Source organism: Rutilus rutilus, assembly GCF_951802725.1.
Source record: "Rutilus rutilus genome assembly, chromosome: 14".
NCBI lineage: Eukaryota > Metazoa > Chordata > Actinopteri > Cypriniformes > Leuciscidae > Rutilus > Rutilus rutilus.
Genome location: NC_140219.1, coordinates 36,097,605 through 36,112,528, shown reverse-complemented (window position 1 = coordinate 36,112,528; position 14,924 = coordinate 36,097,605). Strand labels below are relative to the sequence as shown.

The following is a 14,924-nucleotide window of genomic DNA, read 5'->3' as shown; positions in this document are numbered from 1 at the left end:
GCAGGAATGGCCGGATGTAACATCAGGAAAGTTGGGAAAGACTTCAGTGGTAAAACATCAAATTCAGACCTCAGACGAAGTTCCAGTAAAATCCAGGGCTTATAGAGTTTCACCATTTAAAAAGAAGATTATTGAGGAAGAAGTAGAAAAGATGTTGAAAGAAAACATCATTGAACCCTCTCTCTCTCCTTGGTCGTCACCAGTTGTCCTGGTAGAGAAAACTGATGGAACGTTCCGATTTTGTGTTGACTATCGGAAGGTAAATAGTAAGACCATTTCAGATGCCTATCCTATGCCCCTGATCCACGAAATTTTGGAGTCCTTGGACGGGGCAACGTGGTTTTCTGCCTTAGACCTGAAGTCGGGTTATTGGCAGGTGGAGATGGCAGAGGAGTCTAAGCAGAAAACAGCTTTTGTTACTACAGCAGGTCTATTTCAATTTAAGACCATGCCGTTTGGAGCACGGAACTCATCAGCCACTTTCCAACGGTTGATGCAGACAGTATTGAGTGAGATCGTTGGAAAAAGCTGCTTCGTGTATATTGACGATATCATAATTTATTCCAAGACAAAAGAGCAACATCTAGTCGATTTGAGAGCTGTAATGGAGAAATTGTGTAAAGCAGGATTAAGTCTGAACATGAAGAAGTGTCACTTCTTTCAACGTCAGCTGAAGTTCTTGGGACACATAGTGTCAGACAATGGTGTGGAGGTGGATCCTGACAAAACCCAAGCCATAAGTGAATATCCAGTGCCCGGTGATCTCCTGTCGCTACAAAGGTTTCTAGGACTTGTAGGGTGGTATCACAAGTTTATACCTCATTTTGCGGATGTTGCTGCGCCTTTAAATCGTATGAAGCGGAAGGGAGTGAGATGGAATTGGACGCAGGAATGTCAGGACAGTTTTGAGCAATTGAAACGAGCAGTTATAAATCCTCCTGTGCTATCTCAGCCTAACTTGTCACTCCCCTTCCAGGTACATACCGATGCAAGCGACGTGGGGCTAGGTGCTGTCCTTACTCAATGTACTGAAGAAGGTGAGAAGGTGATTGCCTATGCTTCAAGAATGCTAAAGGGTGCTGAAACTAATTATTCAACTTCCGAGAAAGAGGGCTTGGCAGTAGTCTGGGCTGTGGATAAGTGGAGGCATTACTTGGAAGGAGTGGAGTTTGAAGTTTATACAGACCATGCAGCCTTGACTTGGGCCTTTAATTGCCCGAAGACGTCTTCAAGGTTGACAAGGTGGATTCTTCGGCTGCAAGCTTTTAGCTTTAAGGTTTTCTATCGACGGGGTTGCCTCAACCAGGTACCAGATGCTCTTTCAAGAATATATCCGGCCCGCTCTGAAGGTGTGTTACCCTGCATGGTAATAACAAGATCCAAACTCACTACTGACTTGCCACACAATCTGTCTGAGATAGCTAAAGCCCAGGCTAGTGACCTTGACATTCCATCATTGAAGAAATGTAATCAAGACCTGCCTCAGAAACCAGGGAGGATACAAATGGAGGAACATCAAGGCATTCTGTATCGACGAGTACCTCTAAAACAGGATGGACATAAATTCCAAGTGGTGGTCCCACAAGTCTTGGTGAAGTCGTTCTTGGAGTACTTCCATGACAACCCCTTGGGAGGACATCTAGGCAGATTAAAGACTCTCATGAGGGTCTTAGAGGTGGCCTGGTGGCCTACTGTTCGCAAAGATGTTTGTGAACATGTCAAAACATGTAATGTTTGCCAGAGATACAAGGGGGAATATTCCAAACCGTCTGGGCTTATGCAGTCAACTGAAGTTACAGAACCCAGCCATACGCTGGGAATTGATCTAATGGGTCCTCTTCCTTTAAGTAAGAAAAGAAACACGATCCTGCTGGTAATTGTTGACTACTATACAAAATGGGTCGAACTTTTTCCATTAAAAGATGGTACAACACCGAAAATAGTGAAAATACTAAAGGAAGAGATATTTACCAGGTGGGGGGTGCCTCGATATCTTGTATCTGACAGGGGGCCTCAATTCACTTCAAATCTTTTGGTTGAACTGTGTAAAGATTGGGGAGTGGGGCAGAAATTAACAACTAGCTATCATCCCCAAACAAATTTAACCGAAAGAGTAAATAAGACCTTGAAGACTATGATTGCCTCATTTGTTGGAGATAAGCACTCAAATTGGGATCAGTGGCTTCCAGAGCTAAGATTCGCTATTAACTCAGCACATCATGAGTCGACTGGTGTAACTCCGGCACAACTGATGCTTGGAAGATCTTTGAAAGGTCCGCTTGAAAGACTTTTATATAAATCACCATTTCCGAGTGAAGCTGCCTATACATTGCTAGACAGACAAAGAAGATTGGCAGATGAGGTAGCACGTAGAGTGGGATTGCAACGTGCCAGACAAGCCAGATATTACAATGCCCGGCATAAAGATGCGCAGTTTAAACCAGGTGATTTGGTCTGGTTCCGTTCTCATCCTATCTCTAGTGCTCCTAACAGGTTTTCAGCCAAGTTTGCGCCTAAATGGGAGGGGCCTGCTAGGGTGGAAAAGAAATTGGGGCCAGTAAACTACAGTATAAAGTGGGGTTCTCCTGAAAGAGCTGACAGTATTAATGTTGTTAATTTGAAAAGGTACTATGGTCCTATTCCTGCTATGTCATAGATTGGGGGAGGGAACTATGTAGCACCTCTACATATTTATATTTAATTTATGTCAGTGTGTTATGCAAGAATGGAAATTGGATTAAGGTTATCAAGTTGTATCTTGGTTTCTAATGCTATGAAGTTCTTGACTCCATTTCCTATAATGCTGTGCTGGACTCTTATATTATTTCCTGTTTTTGTTTCTTCCTGTTTGGTTTTTCTTCATGAATGGTGATTGCATATGTATATAAGGGGGTAGGAACCAAGGTGTGGTGTGTTGTTTTCCCGGGAACTCTTCCAATTGACGGACCTCAAACTTACCAGGTGGATATCCTTGTTTGCAGCATGCCTCGCTGGCAGGATTTACTTGTGTTGTTTTGGAGTGTTTCGTGACATTGGACCTTTTGACACAATGCAGCACCAAAGACTGGGGTATATTTGTCTGGGACTAATGAAGGTTGCGGTAAGAGTTATGTGACTCATTTGTCAGTGCAAAGACGATGGGAACTATGATGAGTATTGACCAGTTGGACTTTGTTTATGAGTTGGATTAATGATATGTACTTTCTGGGTGTTTATATAATACACATCACTTTTGCAATGTGAGGTGACTGAACTGTTTGTATTTTATTGATGTGACATCTCTAATATTGAGAGTGTTACAGCGTCATATCATTACGCCTGCTGGACTTTATTTGACTCAAGACCGGGTGTTGTTTCGTGAATGTGCTTTAGATAATATTATTTTGTAAATATAGAGGTCATTTATGTTTTTGTTTTTTGTTTTTGGCAAAACAAAGCACTTGCATCGCTTCATAAAATTGAGGTTAAACCACTGGAGTCACTTGGATTAGTTTAATGGTGTCTTTACTACCTTTCTGGGGCTTAAATGTTTTAGTTGCGTAGGCTACCGATGGAGGAACAGAAAGCTCTTGGAGTTCATCAAAAATATCTTCATTTGTGTTCTGAAGATAAACGATGGTCTTACAGGTTCGGAAAGACATGAGGGTATATAATTAATGACAGAATTAAAATTTTTTTGCTGAACTATACCTTTAAGCAATCCTGGAAACACCTTAAATCAAACACAGCATGCATTCGGTCCATTTTCTGGAATAACTAAAATGCAGATAAGAAAACAATTTTCACGCAAAAAAAAAACTTTCTGCATTTTTACATTTTCCACAAAGTTTTAAATGATTCACTTAAAGCTTCATATAAAATACCCAGAAAAGTAAAATGTTAAACTAATCCATTTGAATTGAGAAGTTTAGTAAAAAAATGTCTGAAGAGACTACCGCTTAGTATAATAAACAGATTAAATTTAGGATTTTATTCACATTTAAACATTGAACAAACAGAAGCTCAACCGCACTTGCTTTGACAAGCGAGAACAAGCCTCAGTGGTTCTTGCGGAAGCTCAAACGTGCTGCGAGACACACGAGAATGAACATCATTAGTTTCCGCATGTCTAGCAAACATGCTTGAGCTTTCGTTTACCCCAACTGATGTGTGAATTGATGAATATTTATATGTGAATCAAAGCCTAAATTAAATCTGTTCATCATATAAGATGATCGTATCTCTACAGAAAAACTTGGACTAAACTGCTCAATTCAAATTATTTTACGATCTCTTTATTATGGTAGCATACAGGTGGCAAAATGGCAATGTAATATATAAAATGGCAATGTATTTCTTATTTAACTTCTTTGGGGGCGTGGCTATAATTTTATTACATTTTTTTAAATAAGAAATATTCAACTGACTATCATAAACTATACATCATTTGAAAGCTAAAACACTCAAGAATCATGTTCTGAACTTGTTTTTGCAATCAGTACACCAGAGAGGAAAGGGTTAAATGAAATGTTGAAGGACTGGTAATGTAAAAAATTTACATTTTCCATACCATATGTGCAATGTTTGGGGCAAAGTGACAATTCAAATTCAATAATATAATTAAATGAGCCATCTCCTACACTTGCTTTAACATATCATTTAAACACATTACAAAAATGATTAGAGATGTTTAAAGGTATAAATCACCCATCACAAATTAAGATCTTTTTAATGAAATCTGAGAGCTTTCTGTCCCCCCATTGACAGTCCATGCAACTAAAACTTTGATGCTTCAAAAAGTTCATAAAGAGATCGTAAGACCAATCCACTTGAATCGAGCAGTTTACCGTAGTTACAATTTTCTGAAGAGACATGATCGCTTTATATGATGAACAGATTTCAGAAGCTCAACCGAACATGCTTGACACGTGAGAACAAACCTCTTTCTCAAATGTGCTGCGCAAATCACGAGAATGAACCTCATTTGAAACTTTGTGAATGAAACTTCACAAACTACCTTGTAACCATCAGATCAACGTGTGATCGTCAACCAGTGGATCTCTGAGCTGAGTGAGTGAGTGGAGGCGGGGCTCATTTGCATATTCATAGAACCGCGTATACTAAATGAGGAAAGGGTGTCGAGTTACATTCAAGATATTTTAAGACATGAAGAAAAACACTTAAATGTGTAATTTTGGTGATCAAAAATGAGTTTTAAGGGATACAATTATTGACTACAGGCCAGGGGGACTTTAAAATATGGTGTGGAAAGCAAAAGCTTGTATTATTGTTTCATCTGCGTCCATTGCTTTTCCGGGTCAGTACATCTACCTTGGGTTGTTTTGTGTAGGCTAGTGTAAAAGATGTCAGATATGGGATCATTTTAGATGTAAACTCCCAGACAGCAACACAGTGTCGGCCCAGATCCGGCCCACATCCGGGCTGTGGGGAATCCATGTGTACCGTACGGATGTGGGCCGGATCTGGGCCGACACTATGTTGTTCTCTGGGCTGGTTGTCAAAAAATTGGATCCAGTCAACAAGCATCAGTGTAAATGTGGCCGACTCTTTAGAGGCAGTACATCATACTGATGTAAAGTGTTACCCAAACATTTGTTGTAAAAGTCACCTCATGTTGCTTGTCAGTTACTGAAGTCTTTCTAAGTAATTACCAACATTTTCTCTGTGTTTGTGAGGCAGTCGCCAGTGTGGGTGAAGAGCAGTGCTAAGGTGGTTATGAAAGTCGGTGTTAAATGCGTAACGGATAATGTAGAGCGAGGCGGTTGTTATAGTGAATACACCTAATTTATGATTATTAATGTGATAAAGGCAACAAATAAGGCAAAAAAAGTTCAGTAGTTAACAGACTCAAATTACTCAAATAAACCATAAACTTTTTTTCTTTTTTTTTACATTTAATAGCAAAATAATAAACAGATCAAATGACGTTTTATTACAGCTAATAAAAAACATTTGCTGTTATTATTCTTATAATTGATCATGTATATCATGCAGTTAGTATGCATTATTTGTAGGGGTGTAACAATATATTGTCTCAATTATCGTTGAAGGTGGACAGGGGTCATCATAGGCACTCTGATTGGTCTTTGGCCTCATACGCTGCAGAATGTGATGCACTGTGTGTTGTGACTCATTTCTCCCATGTAAAGTGACCTTGAGCGATGGAAAGGCGCTATATAAATAAAACTTCTTCTTCTTCCCATAACATCATTAAAGTTGTGTGTGACTTATGCCACACTAGAGCTTCTGTTGGCTCGGACCAGACGGGATAGCCGTCATTGCCCTCGTCCATCGATGAGTCTTGGGTGTCCAACACCTTGTCGCCGGTGTGTGTTCATCCCTCCTCGGACACTGTTGGTCAATCCTCACCACTGCTGACCGGGAGCGACACACAAGCCTTGAGTTTCAGAGATACTCTGACCCAGTCACCTCGCCATAACAATCTGGCCCTTGTCACTCAGATCTTTATTCCTGCCCATTACACTGACAAAGACTTGAGCATGACAGAACATTAATGTTGAATTTTATGATTGGTGTTTTTGATGTAAACTCCCTTTGCACTCTTTTTTTGTTTTTTAGATATTTATTCTGTTATACATCACAATGGCCAACTACTGCTGTTTTTATGTGCTACATACAATTTGATTTGATTTGATTTGATCATGACAGACCTGGAGAAACTCTCTGAAAGAGCAATAAATAAAGCATGTATAAGCATTTTGAGATTGTTTATAATTGATAGTTTTGTATTTTATTTGTTCTTTTGTGTTTTATTCAAAGTTTTACAGCATTATTTTGTAACATTTCAATGCATGTCCATTTTGAATACATTTTACCTGAAGAAATCCTGACCTTCCTGTTTGACCTGCTTGTAAACCCAAAGGTGATCATAAACTCCCTCTTACAACACTAACCAGGAAGAGACTGACTTGTTATTTCTCCTTTCTGTCACACCGACTTCGTCTCAACAAAAGCAATAAAGAATAAGCAATCAATGGAGAACAAAGAGAAAAACTTTACAGAAGGATTTTTGTGATGTTCATTTCTGAACCGACAGCAGATCTTTGATTCTCATTGTGATTCATTTTTGAAAACCGTCGTTCAGAAAGTAAAAGTAGAGTTTAGTTTGCGAGACTCAAACGGTGAAAATGGCTTCAGCAGCTGAAGATGATTATATTTGTCCTGTTTGCTGTGAAATCTTCAATGTTCCTGTTATTCTGTCCTGTAGTCACAGTATTTGTAAAGAGTGTCTACAACAGTTCTGGAAAACTAAGGAAACTCAGGAGTGTCCTGTCTGCAGGAGAAAATCCTCAAAAGAATTTCCTCCAGTTAATCTCACATTAAAAAACTTGTGTGAGTCGTTCCTGAAGGGGAGAAATGAGAAACGTTCATCAGGATCTGAGGAGATATGCAGTTTACACAGTGAGAAACTCAAACTCTTCTGTCTGGAGGACAAACAGCCGGTGTGTTTAGTGTGCAGAGACTCAGAGAAACACACCAATCACACATTCAGACCCATCAGTGAAGTGATTTCATCTTACAAGGTAAGACTAATGTTTCTTGTTTCACATGTAAAGAACAATAATTAGTCATAAACATAGATATCATCACATTCATGCATCACTATTTCAGTGTCATTTTACTCAACTTTATATGACATTTACTGTGCTGTAAAAGTATTTGCCCATCCTGATTTCTTATGTTTTTGTGTCTCATACTAAATAGTGGGGCCTTTTTCACAGATATCATTATTTTGCACACAAATTTATTTATTTTTAAAAATGGAGCGGACAACTTTAGTTCAGCCTCATTGGAGGGTTTTCAAGCATGAACTGCCTGTTTAAGGTCCTGCCACATCATCTCAATTGATTTCAAGTCAGGCCTTTGACAAGGCCACTCCAAAACTGTAATTGTGCTTTTTTGAGCCGTTCAGAGGTGGATTTACTCACTATTCTTTGAATCATTGTCTTGTTGCTTGAGCTTCAGTTTGCAGACTAAAGATCGGATATTGTGCTTTAGCATTTTCTGATAGAAAATAAGAAAATTCAGTTCCTACGATGTTGTTCTTGGCCCTTTGGTGACTTTGAGCCACTTCTGGGAAGGTTTGCTACTGTGCCGAGTTTTCTCCATTTGGATATAATGGCTCTCGCTGTGGTTCTTTGAGTCCAAGAGCCTTTGAAATAGCTTTGTAATCCATCACAGACGGGTGTATTTCAATCACCGTCTTCATCATTATTCCTGGAGTTTCTTTCACCTTTGTCAATAGTGTGTTACTGTTTAAGACCTTTTAACCAACTTCATGCTGTTGAAAAAGTCCTATTTAAGTGTTTATTTGATTGAACAGGGCTGCAGTGATCAGGACTGGCTGTGTTTAGTCCAGCTGAACAACATTATAAATACAGTTTCAGAGATTTGAGGAATTAGTAACTATGGGGCCAAATACATTCTCACGCAGGCCCAGTTAGTATTGGATTACTTCTTTTCTTCAGTAAATAACATTGTCATCCATCCATCCATCCATCTTCTACCGCTTATCCGGGGCCGGGTCGCGGGGGCAGCAGTCTAAGCAGGGATGCCCAGACTTCCCTCTCCCTAGACACTTCCTCCAGCTCTTCCGGGGGGACACAGAGGCGTTCCCAGGCCAGCCGGGAGACATAGTCTCTCCAGCGTGTCCTAGGTCTTCCCCGGGGTCTCCTCCCGGTGGGACATGCCCGGAACACCTTCTCGGGAAGGCGTCCAGGAGGCATCCGGAAAAGATGCCCGAGCCACCTCAACTGACCCCTCTCGATGTGGAGGAGCAGCGGCTCTACTCTGAGCTCCTCCCGAGTGACCGAGCTTCTCACCCTATCTCTAAGGGATCGCCCAGCCACCCTGCGGAGAAAGCTCATTTCGGCCGCTTGTATCCGGGATCTTGTCCTTTCGGTCATGACCCACAGCTCATGACCATAGGTGAGAGTAGGAACGTAGATTGACTGGTAAATCGAGAGCTGAGCCGCACACGACAGACCGGTACAGGGACCGCATTACTGCAGAAGCTGCACCGATCCGTCTGTCAATCTCCCGTTCCATCCTTCCCTCACTCGTGAACAAGACCCCAAGATACTTAAACTCCTCCACTTGAGGCAGGAGCTCTCCACCAACCTGAAGCGGGCAAACCACCCTTTTCCGACTGAGAACCATGGCCTCAGATTTGGAGGTGCTGATTTTCATCCCAGCCGCTTCACACTCGACTGCAAACCGTCCCAGTGCATGCTGGAGGTCCTGGTTTGATGAGGCCAACACGACAACATCATCCGCAAAGAGCAGAGATGAAATCGTGTGGTCCCCAAACCTGACCCCCTCCGGCCCCTGGCTGCGCCTAGAAATTCTGACCATAAAAATTATGAACAGAACCGGCGACAAAGGGCAGCCCTGCCGGAGTCCAACACGCACCGGGAACAAGTCTGACTTACTGCTGGCAATACGAACCAAGCTCCTGCTCCGGTCGTACAGGGACCGGATAGCCCTTAGCAAAGGGCCCCGGACCCCATACTCCCGGAGCACCCTCCACAGGCCGCCGCGAGGGACACAGTCGAATGCCTTCTCCAAATCCACAAAGCACATGTGGATTGGTTGGGCAAACTCCCATGAGCCCTCCAGCACCCTGTAGAGGGTATAGAGCTGGTCCAGTGTTCCACGACCGGGACGAAAACCACACTGTTCCTCCTGAATCCGAGGTTCTACTATCGGCCGGATTCTCCTCTCCAGTACCCTGGCATAGACTTTCCCAGGGAGGCTGAGAAGTGTGATCCCCCTATAGTTGGAGCACACCCTCCGATCCCCCTTCTTGAAAAGACGGACCACCACCCCGGTCTGCCAGTCCAAAGGTACTGTCCCCGACCGCCACGCGATGTTGCAGAGGCGTGTCAGCCAAGACAGCCCCACAACATCCAGAGACTTGAGGTACTCAGGGCGGATCTCATCCACCCCCGGTGCCTTACCACCGAGGAGTTTCTTGACTACCTCGGTGACTTCAGCTTGGGTGATGGACGAGTCCGCCTCCGAGCCCTCAGCCTCTGCTTCCTCAATGGAAGACGTGACGGCGGGATTGAGGAGATCCTCAAAGTATTCCTTCCACCGTCCGGTGATATCCCCAGTCGAGGTCAACAGCTGCCCACCTCCACTGTAAACAGCGTTGGTAGGGCACTGCTTCCCCCTCCTGAGGCGCCGGACGGTTTGCCAGAATCTCTTCGAGGCCGATCGATAGTCCTTCTCCATGGCCTCACCGAACTCCTCCCAGGCCCGAGTTTTTGCCTCCACAACCACCCGGGCTGCAGTCCGCTTGGCCCGTCGGTACCCATCAGCTGCCTCAGGAGTCTCACAAGCCAGCCAGGCCCGATAGGACTCCTTCTTCAGCTTGACGGCATCCCTTACTTCCGGTGTCCACCACCGGGTTCGGGGATTGCCGCCTCGACAGGCACCGGAGACCTTATGGCCACAGCTCAGAGTGGCCGCGTTGACAATGGAGGTGGAGAACATGGTCCACTCGGACTCAATATCTCCAGACTCCCTCGGGATCTGGTCGAAGCTCTGCCGGAGGTGGGAGTTGAAGATCTCTCTGACAGGAGATTCGGCCAAACGTTCCCAACAGACCCTCACAGTACGTTTGGGTCTGCCGAGTCTGTCCAGCTTCCTCCCCCGCCATCGGATCCAACTCACCACCAGGTGGTGATCAGTTGACAGCTCCGCCCCTCTCTTCACCCGAGTGTCCAAGACATACGGCCGGAGGTCGGATGAAACGACCACAAAGTCGATCATCGACCTCCGGCCTAGAGTGTCCTGTGCCATGTGCACTGATGGACACCCTTATGCTTGAACATGGTGTTCGTTATGGACAAGCTGTAACTAGCACAGAAGTCCAATAACAGAACACCACTCGGGTTCAGATCGGGGGGCCGTTCCTCCCAATCACGCCCCTCCAGGTGTCACTGTCGCTGCCCACGTGGGCGTTGAAGTCCCCCAGTAGAACGACGGAGTCCCCAGTCGGAGCACTTTCCAGCACCCCTCCCAGAGACTCCAAGAAGGCCGGGTACTCTGCACTGCCGTTCGGCCCGTAAGCACAAACGACAGTGAGAGACCTATCCCTGACCCGAAGGCGTAGGGAAGCGACCCTCTCGTTCACCGAGGTGAACTCCAACACATGGCGGCTGAGCTGGGGGGCTATAAGCAAACCCACACCAGCCCGCCGCCTCTCACCATGGGCAACTCCAGAGTGGTGAAGAGTCCATCCTCTCTCGAGGAGTGTGGTTCCAGAGCCCAAGCCGTGCGTAGAGGTGATCCCAACTATCTCTAGTCGGAATCTCTGAACCTCACGCACAACCTCAGGCTCCTTCCCCGCCAGAGAGGTGACATTCCATGTCCCTAGAGCTAGATTCCGCGTCCAGGGATCGGGTTGTCTAGGCCCCCGCCTTCGACTGCCGCCCGATCCACTTAGCACCGGCCCCTTACGGTCCCTCCTGCAGGTGGTGGGTCCACGGGAGGGTGGCCCCATGTCGCTCCTTCGGGCTGAGCCCGGCCGGACCCCATGGGGGGAGGCCCGACCACCAGGCGCTCGCATACGAGCCCCAACCCCGGGCCTGGCTCCAGGGTGGGGCCCCGGCTGCGCCATACCGGGCGACGTCACGGTCCTCCTTTTTTTGGCATCATAAGGGTTTTTGAACCGCTCTTAGTCTGACCCGTCGCCTAGGACCTGTTTGCCTTGGGAGACCCTACCAGGGGCATATAGCCCCAGACAACATAGCTCCTAGGTTCATTCGGGTACTCAAACCCCTCCACCACGGTAAGGTGGCAGTTCAAGGAGGGGTAACTTTCATGTAACTTACATTGTCATGTAAGTTTTAATTTCTGAATCAATTTAGTTTGAGATTTACACAAAAACAGAAGAAATCAGGGTGGGGGTGAATACTTTTGCACAGACTTGTATGATCATATCACTGTATTTTCTTCTCTTCACTGTAATCTGGTGTTTAATGTGTTTTTGTTCAATTCTAGGAGGAGCTCAATACAGCACTGAAGTCCTTACAACAGAAACTTCAACACAAGGAAAAGAAGAAAGGAGAGTTTGAGAAAACAGCTCAACACATCAATGTGAGGAAACAGAATCAAGAGTCATTTTCATTACAGCTGGAGGATCACTTTATACCGTTATAAATTGATATTTGTAATATAATGGATTCCAGTTGATTATTTCTGTAAATGACGAGCAGCTTCTGCTTCTGGATCCGTTATATGTCGGGTATCCGAGATTTGTGTTGATTGAGATGATTGAAGTGAATGTGATTTGATTTCAGTCTCAAGCTGAGCACACAGAGCGTCAGATTAAAGAAGAGTTTGAGAAGCTTCATCAGTTTCTCAGAGACGAAGAAGAAGCTACAATCACTGCACTGAGAGAGGAAGAGGAGCAGAAGAAGCAGAGGATGAAGGAGAAGCTGGAGGAGATGAACACACACATCTCAGCTCTTTCACACACAATCAGAGACATGGAGGAGATGATGAAAGACAATGACGTCTCGTTTCTAAAGGTGACAAATCAATCTGGCTTCATTCTTTGTGTATTAAAACAACTTGTATAGAGAGACTCATTGAAAATTAAAGTGTTTGATAAGATATTAAAATGTTTTCAAACTCGATATTTTCCAGAACTTTAAGGCCTCAATGGAAAGGTAAGTGAGCTGCTCGTATCTCTTCTCTCAGTGGATCTGAACTCAAATTCACTGCAGTTCTGACTCCTGAATGTTCCTCAGAGTCCAGATCTCACAGCCGGATCCACGGATGAGTTCTGGAGCTTTGATTCATGTGTCGCGTTATCTGGGTAACCTGCCGTTCAGAGTCTGGAAGAAGATGCTGGAAACTGTCCAACACAGTGAGTCTCAGCAGATTTGACTCCAGTGCAGAAGATAGTTCACATATAAACACACACAACATCTACATTTGATAGAAAAATACTTAATAATCACTTGAATTACTAAGTGAATCTGAACTGTATTTCAGAAAATCATCAGATCATTCAGCGAACTCATAATGAAAAGTCTATTCCTCATGGTTTATGTTTATGTATTAGGATACAATAGTGTTTATTGAATACTGATATTAAACCTGAAGCCTCAGTCCATTCTGACAGTAACTGAGAGACCATTGATTTATGATCTCTTTCAACAAAAGAAAAATGTTTTACATTTACATTTCTAATACATCATATCTCATCCTGTATTCTGATGTTATTCTCTTTGCAGCTCCGTTGACTCTGGATCCAAACACAGCAAATCCTCGTCTCAAACTCTCTGCTGATCTGACCAGTGTGACGAACAGTGATGGAGATAAAACACTTCCTGATAATCCAGAGAGGTTTGACTATTATCCATGTGTCCTGGGATCTGAGGGCTTTAACTCAGGAACACACTGCTGGGATGTGGAGGTTGGAGACAATACATGCTGGAGTCTTGGAATAACCGCAGCATCATCACACCAAAGGAAGGGACTGGATTTCTCTAAGTCTAATGTCTGGTGTGTGGGGTACACAGACAGCGAATACAGCTCAAGATCCCCAGAGCAACCCGCCACTGTCTTCACTGTTAAACAGAAGCTTCAGCGTGTGAGAGTTCAGCTGGACTATGACAGAGGAACAGTGTCATTCTCTAATCCTGTAACTAAAGACCGTCTGCGCAGATTCAGGACATCCTTCACTGAGACTGTCTTTCCATTATTATTTAATGGCTGCACAACTTCTCCTCTGAGGATCTTACCAGTTAAACTGTTTATTACAGCAGAAAATCACAGTTAAATCTGATTCTGCTTCTAGATTAATACAGTTTTGTAGATTATGCTTCAATAATAACACTGCAATCAAAGGGTATCATTGATCAATCACACTTCAATGTAAAGTTTAGAGCCAAATTAACTCTTGTGTTTCCAAAAGGACATGTTTGTCTCTTAAATAAATAAATAAAACAAATTTTAAAAATAAAAAAGTCCTATGTTAATGCCAACTGCATAAATTTTGGCACAAGTGTGTATTTTTATTTGAATTTTCTTCTTTCCTTTCCACATTGTACACACAATATTTACACTCAGGACCTTAAGGACAAAACTTTCCCCATTGAAACCCATTAAAACTGCCAATTTATTTTTATCCCAGGGCCATTTAACTACAAAATGATGCAGTCTTTGTTAACAGACTTTTGTTCTGTTGGCCTTTTCTTTTTAATATAATTTATTTTTATTTTTTTACAAGATGGTGGCATTTTCTCAGGTTTGGCCTATTGTCACGATTTGGTCTTGTCTTGGTCACGTTTCATGTCTTTGTCATGTTTCATGTCTGTCATGTGATCCCCTGTTCAGAGTCATGTGATCATGCGAATATTGATTTAAATAGGAGTTTATTGATTTAAACACGATTGTATATGCTGATTTCATGCAGCCGCCATTTTGAAATCGAAAGTGAGGCTCCAGTGGGAAGAACCCCGGAAATAAAGATAAACAACAATGGACTACCAACCTGAAGCTGCTGCCGCGATTTACACTATTGGATGTTAATATCCAATATAGGATATGTATATAGTTCATTCCTGCTTCTTTTTTTACTTTCTGAATTATATATATAAAAAAAATGTATAAATTAATTTCACTGTATATAGTCTAAAGTTTGAAAGAAATGTATGTACAGTTTTAGAATTGACACAAAATCATTATACTACGGTGGCCGAGAGAGCTCAACGCGCTGCAAATGAAGAAAACACATGCAAACAGAAAAAAACGCATGCAAACAGAAAAAAACACATGCAAATAGAAAAAAAACACCAGCGAATAAGAAAACATCTTCATCAGTTTTACAACTCACGTGCGTCCCAATACTCACAACACAACCAAATACGGAAACGCGCTGCAAT

At 43.3% G+C, this 14,924-nt stretch overlaps 1 protein-coding gene across 1 annotated transcript in view; it reads left to right on the top strand.

Annotated features, from left to right (window-relative positions):
• The window catches only part of LOC311303345 (uncharacterized protein), a 28,229-nt gene extending 14,345 nt beyond the window's left edge, over positions 1–13,884 (top strand). Inside the window, exons 10-16 of the mRNA XM_084429770.1 lie at positions 627–780; positions 7,229–7,544; positions 12,031–12,126; positions 12,330–12,560; positions 12,679–12,701; positions 12,783–12,901; positions 13,272–13,884. Of these exons, the coding sequence (XP_084285896.1) occupies positions 627–780; positions 7,229–7,544; positions 12,031–12,126; positions 12,330–12,560; positions 12,679–12,701; positions 12,783–12,901; positions 13,272–13,819 (1,487 nt within the window). The 3' untranslated portion in view covers positions 13,820–13,884. The remainder of the gene's footprint in view (positions 1–626; positions 781–7,228; positions 7,545–12,030; positions 12,127–12,329; positions 12,561–12,678; positions 12,702–12,782; positions 12,902–13,271) is intronic.
• The last annotated feature ends 1,040 nt before the right edge of the window (positions 13,885–14,924 follow it).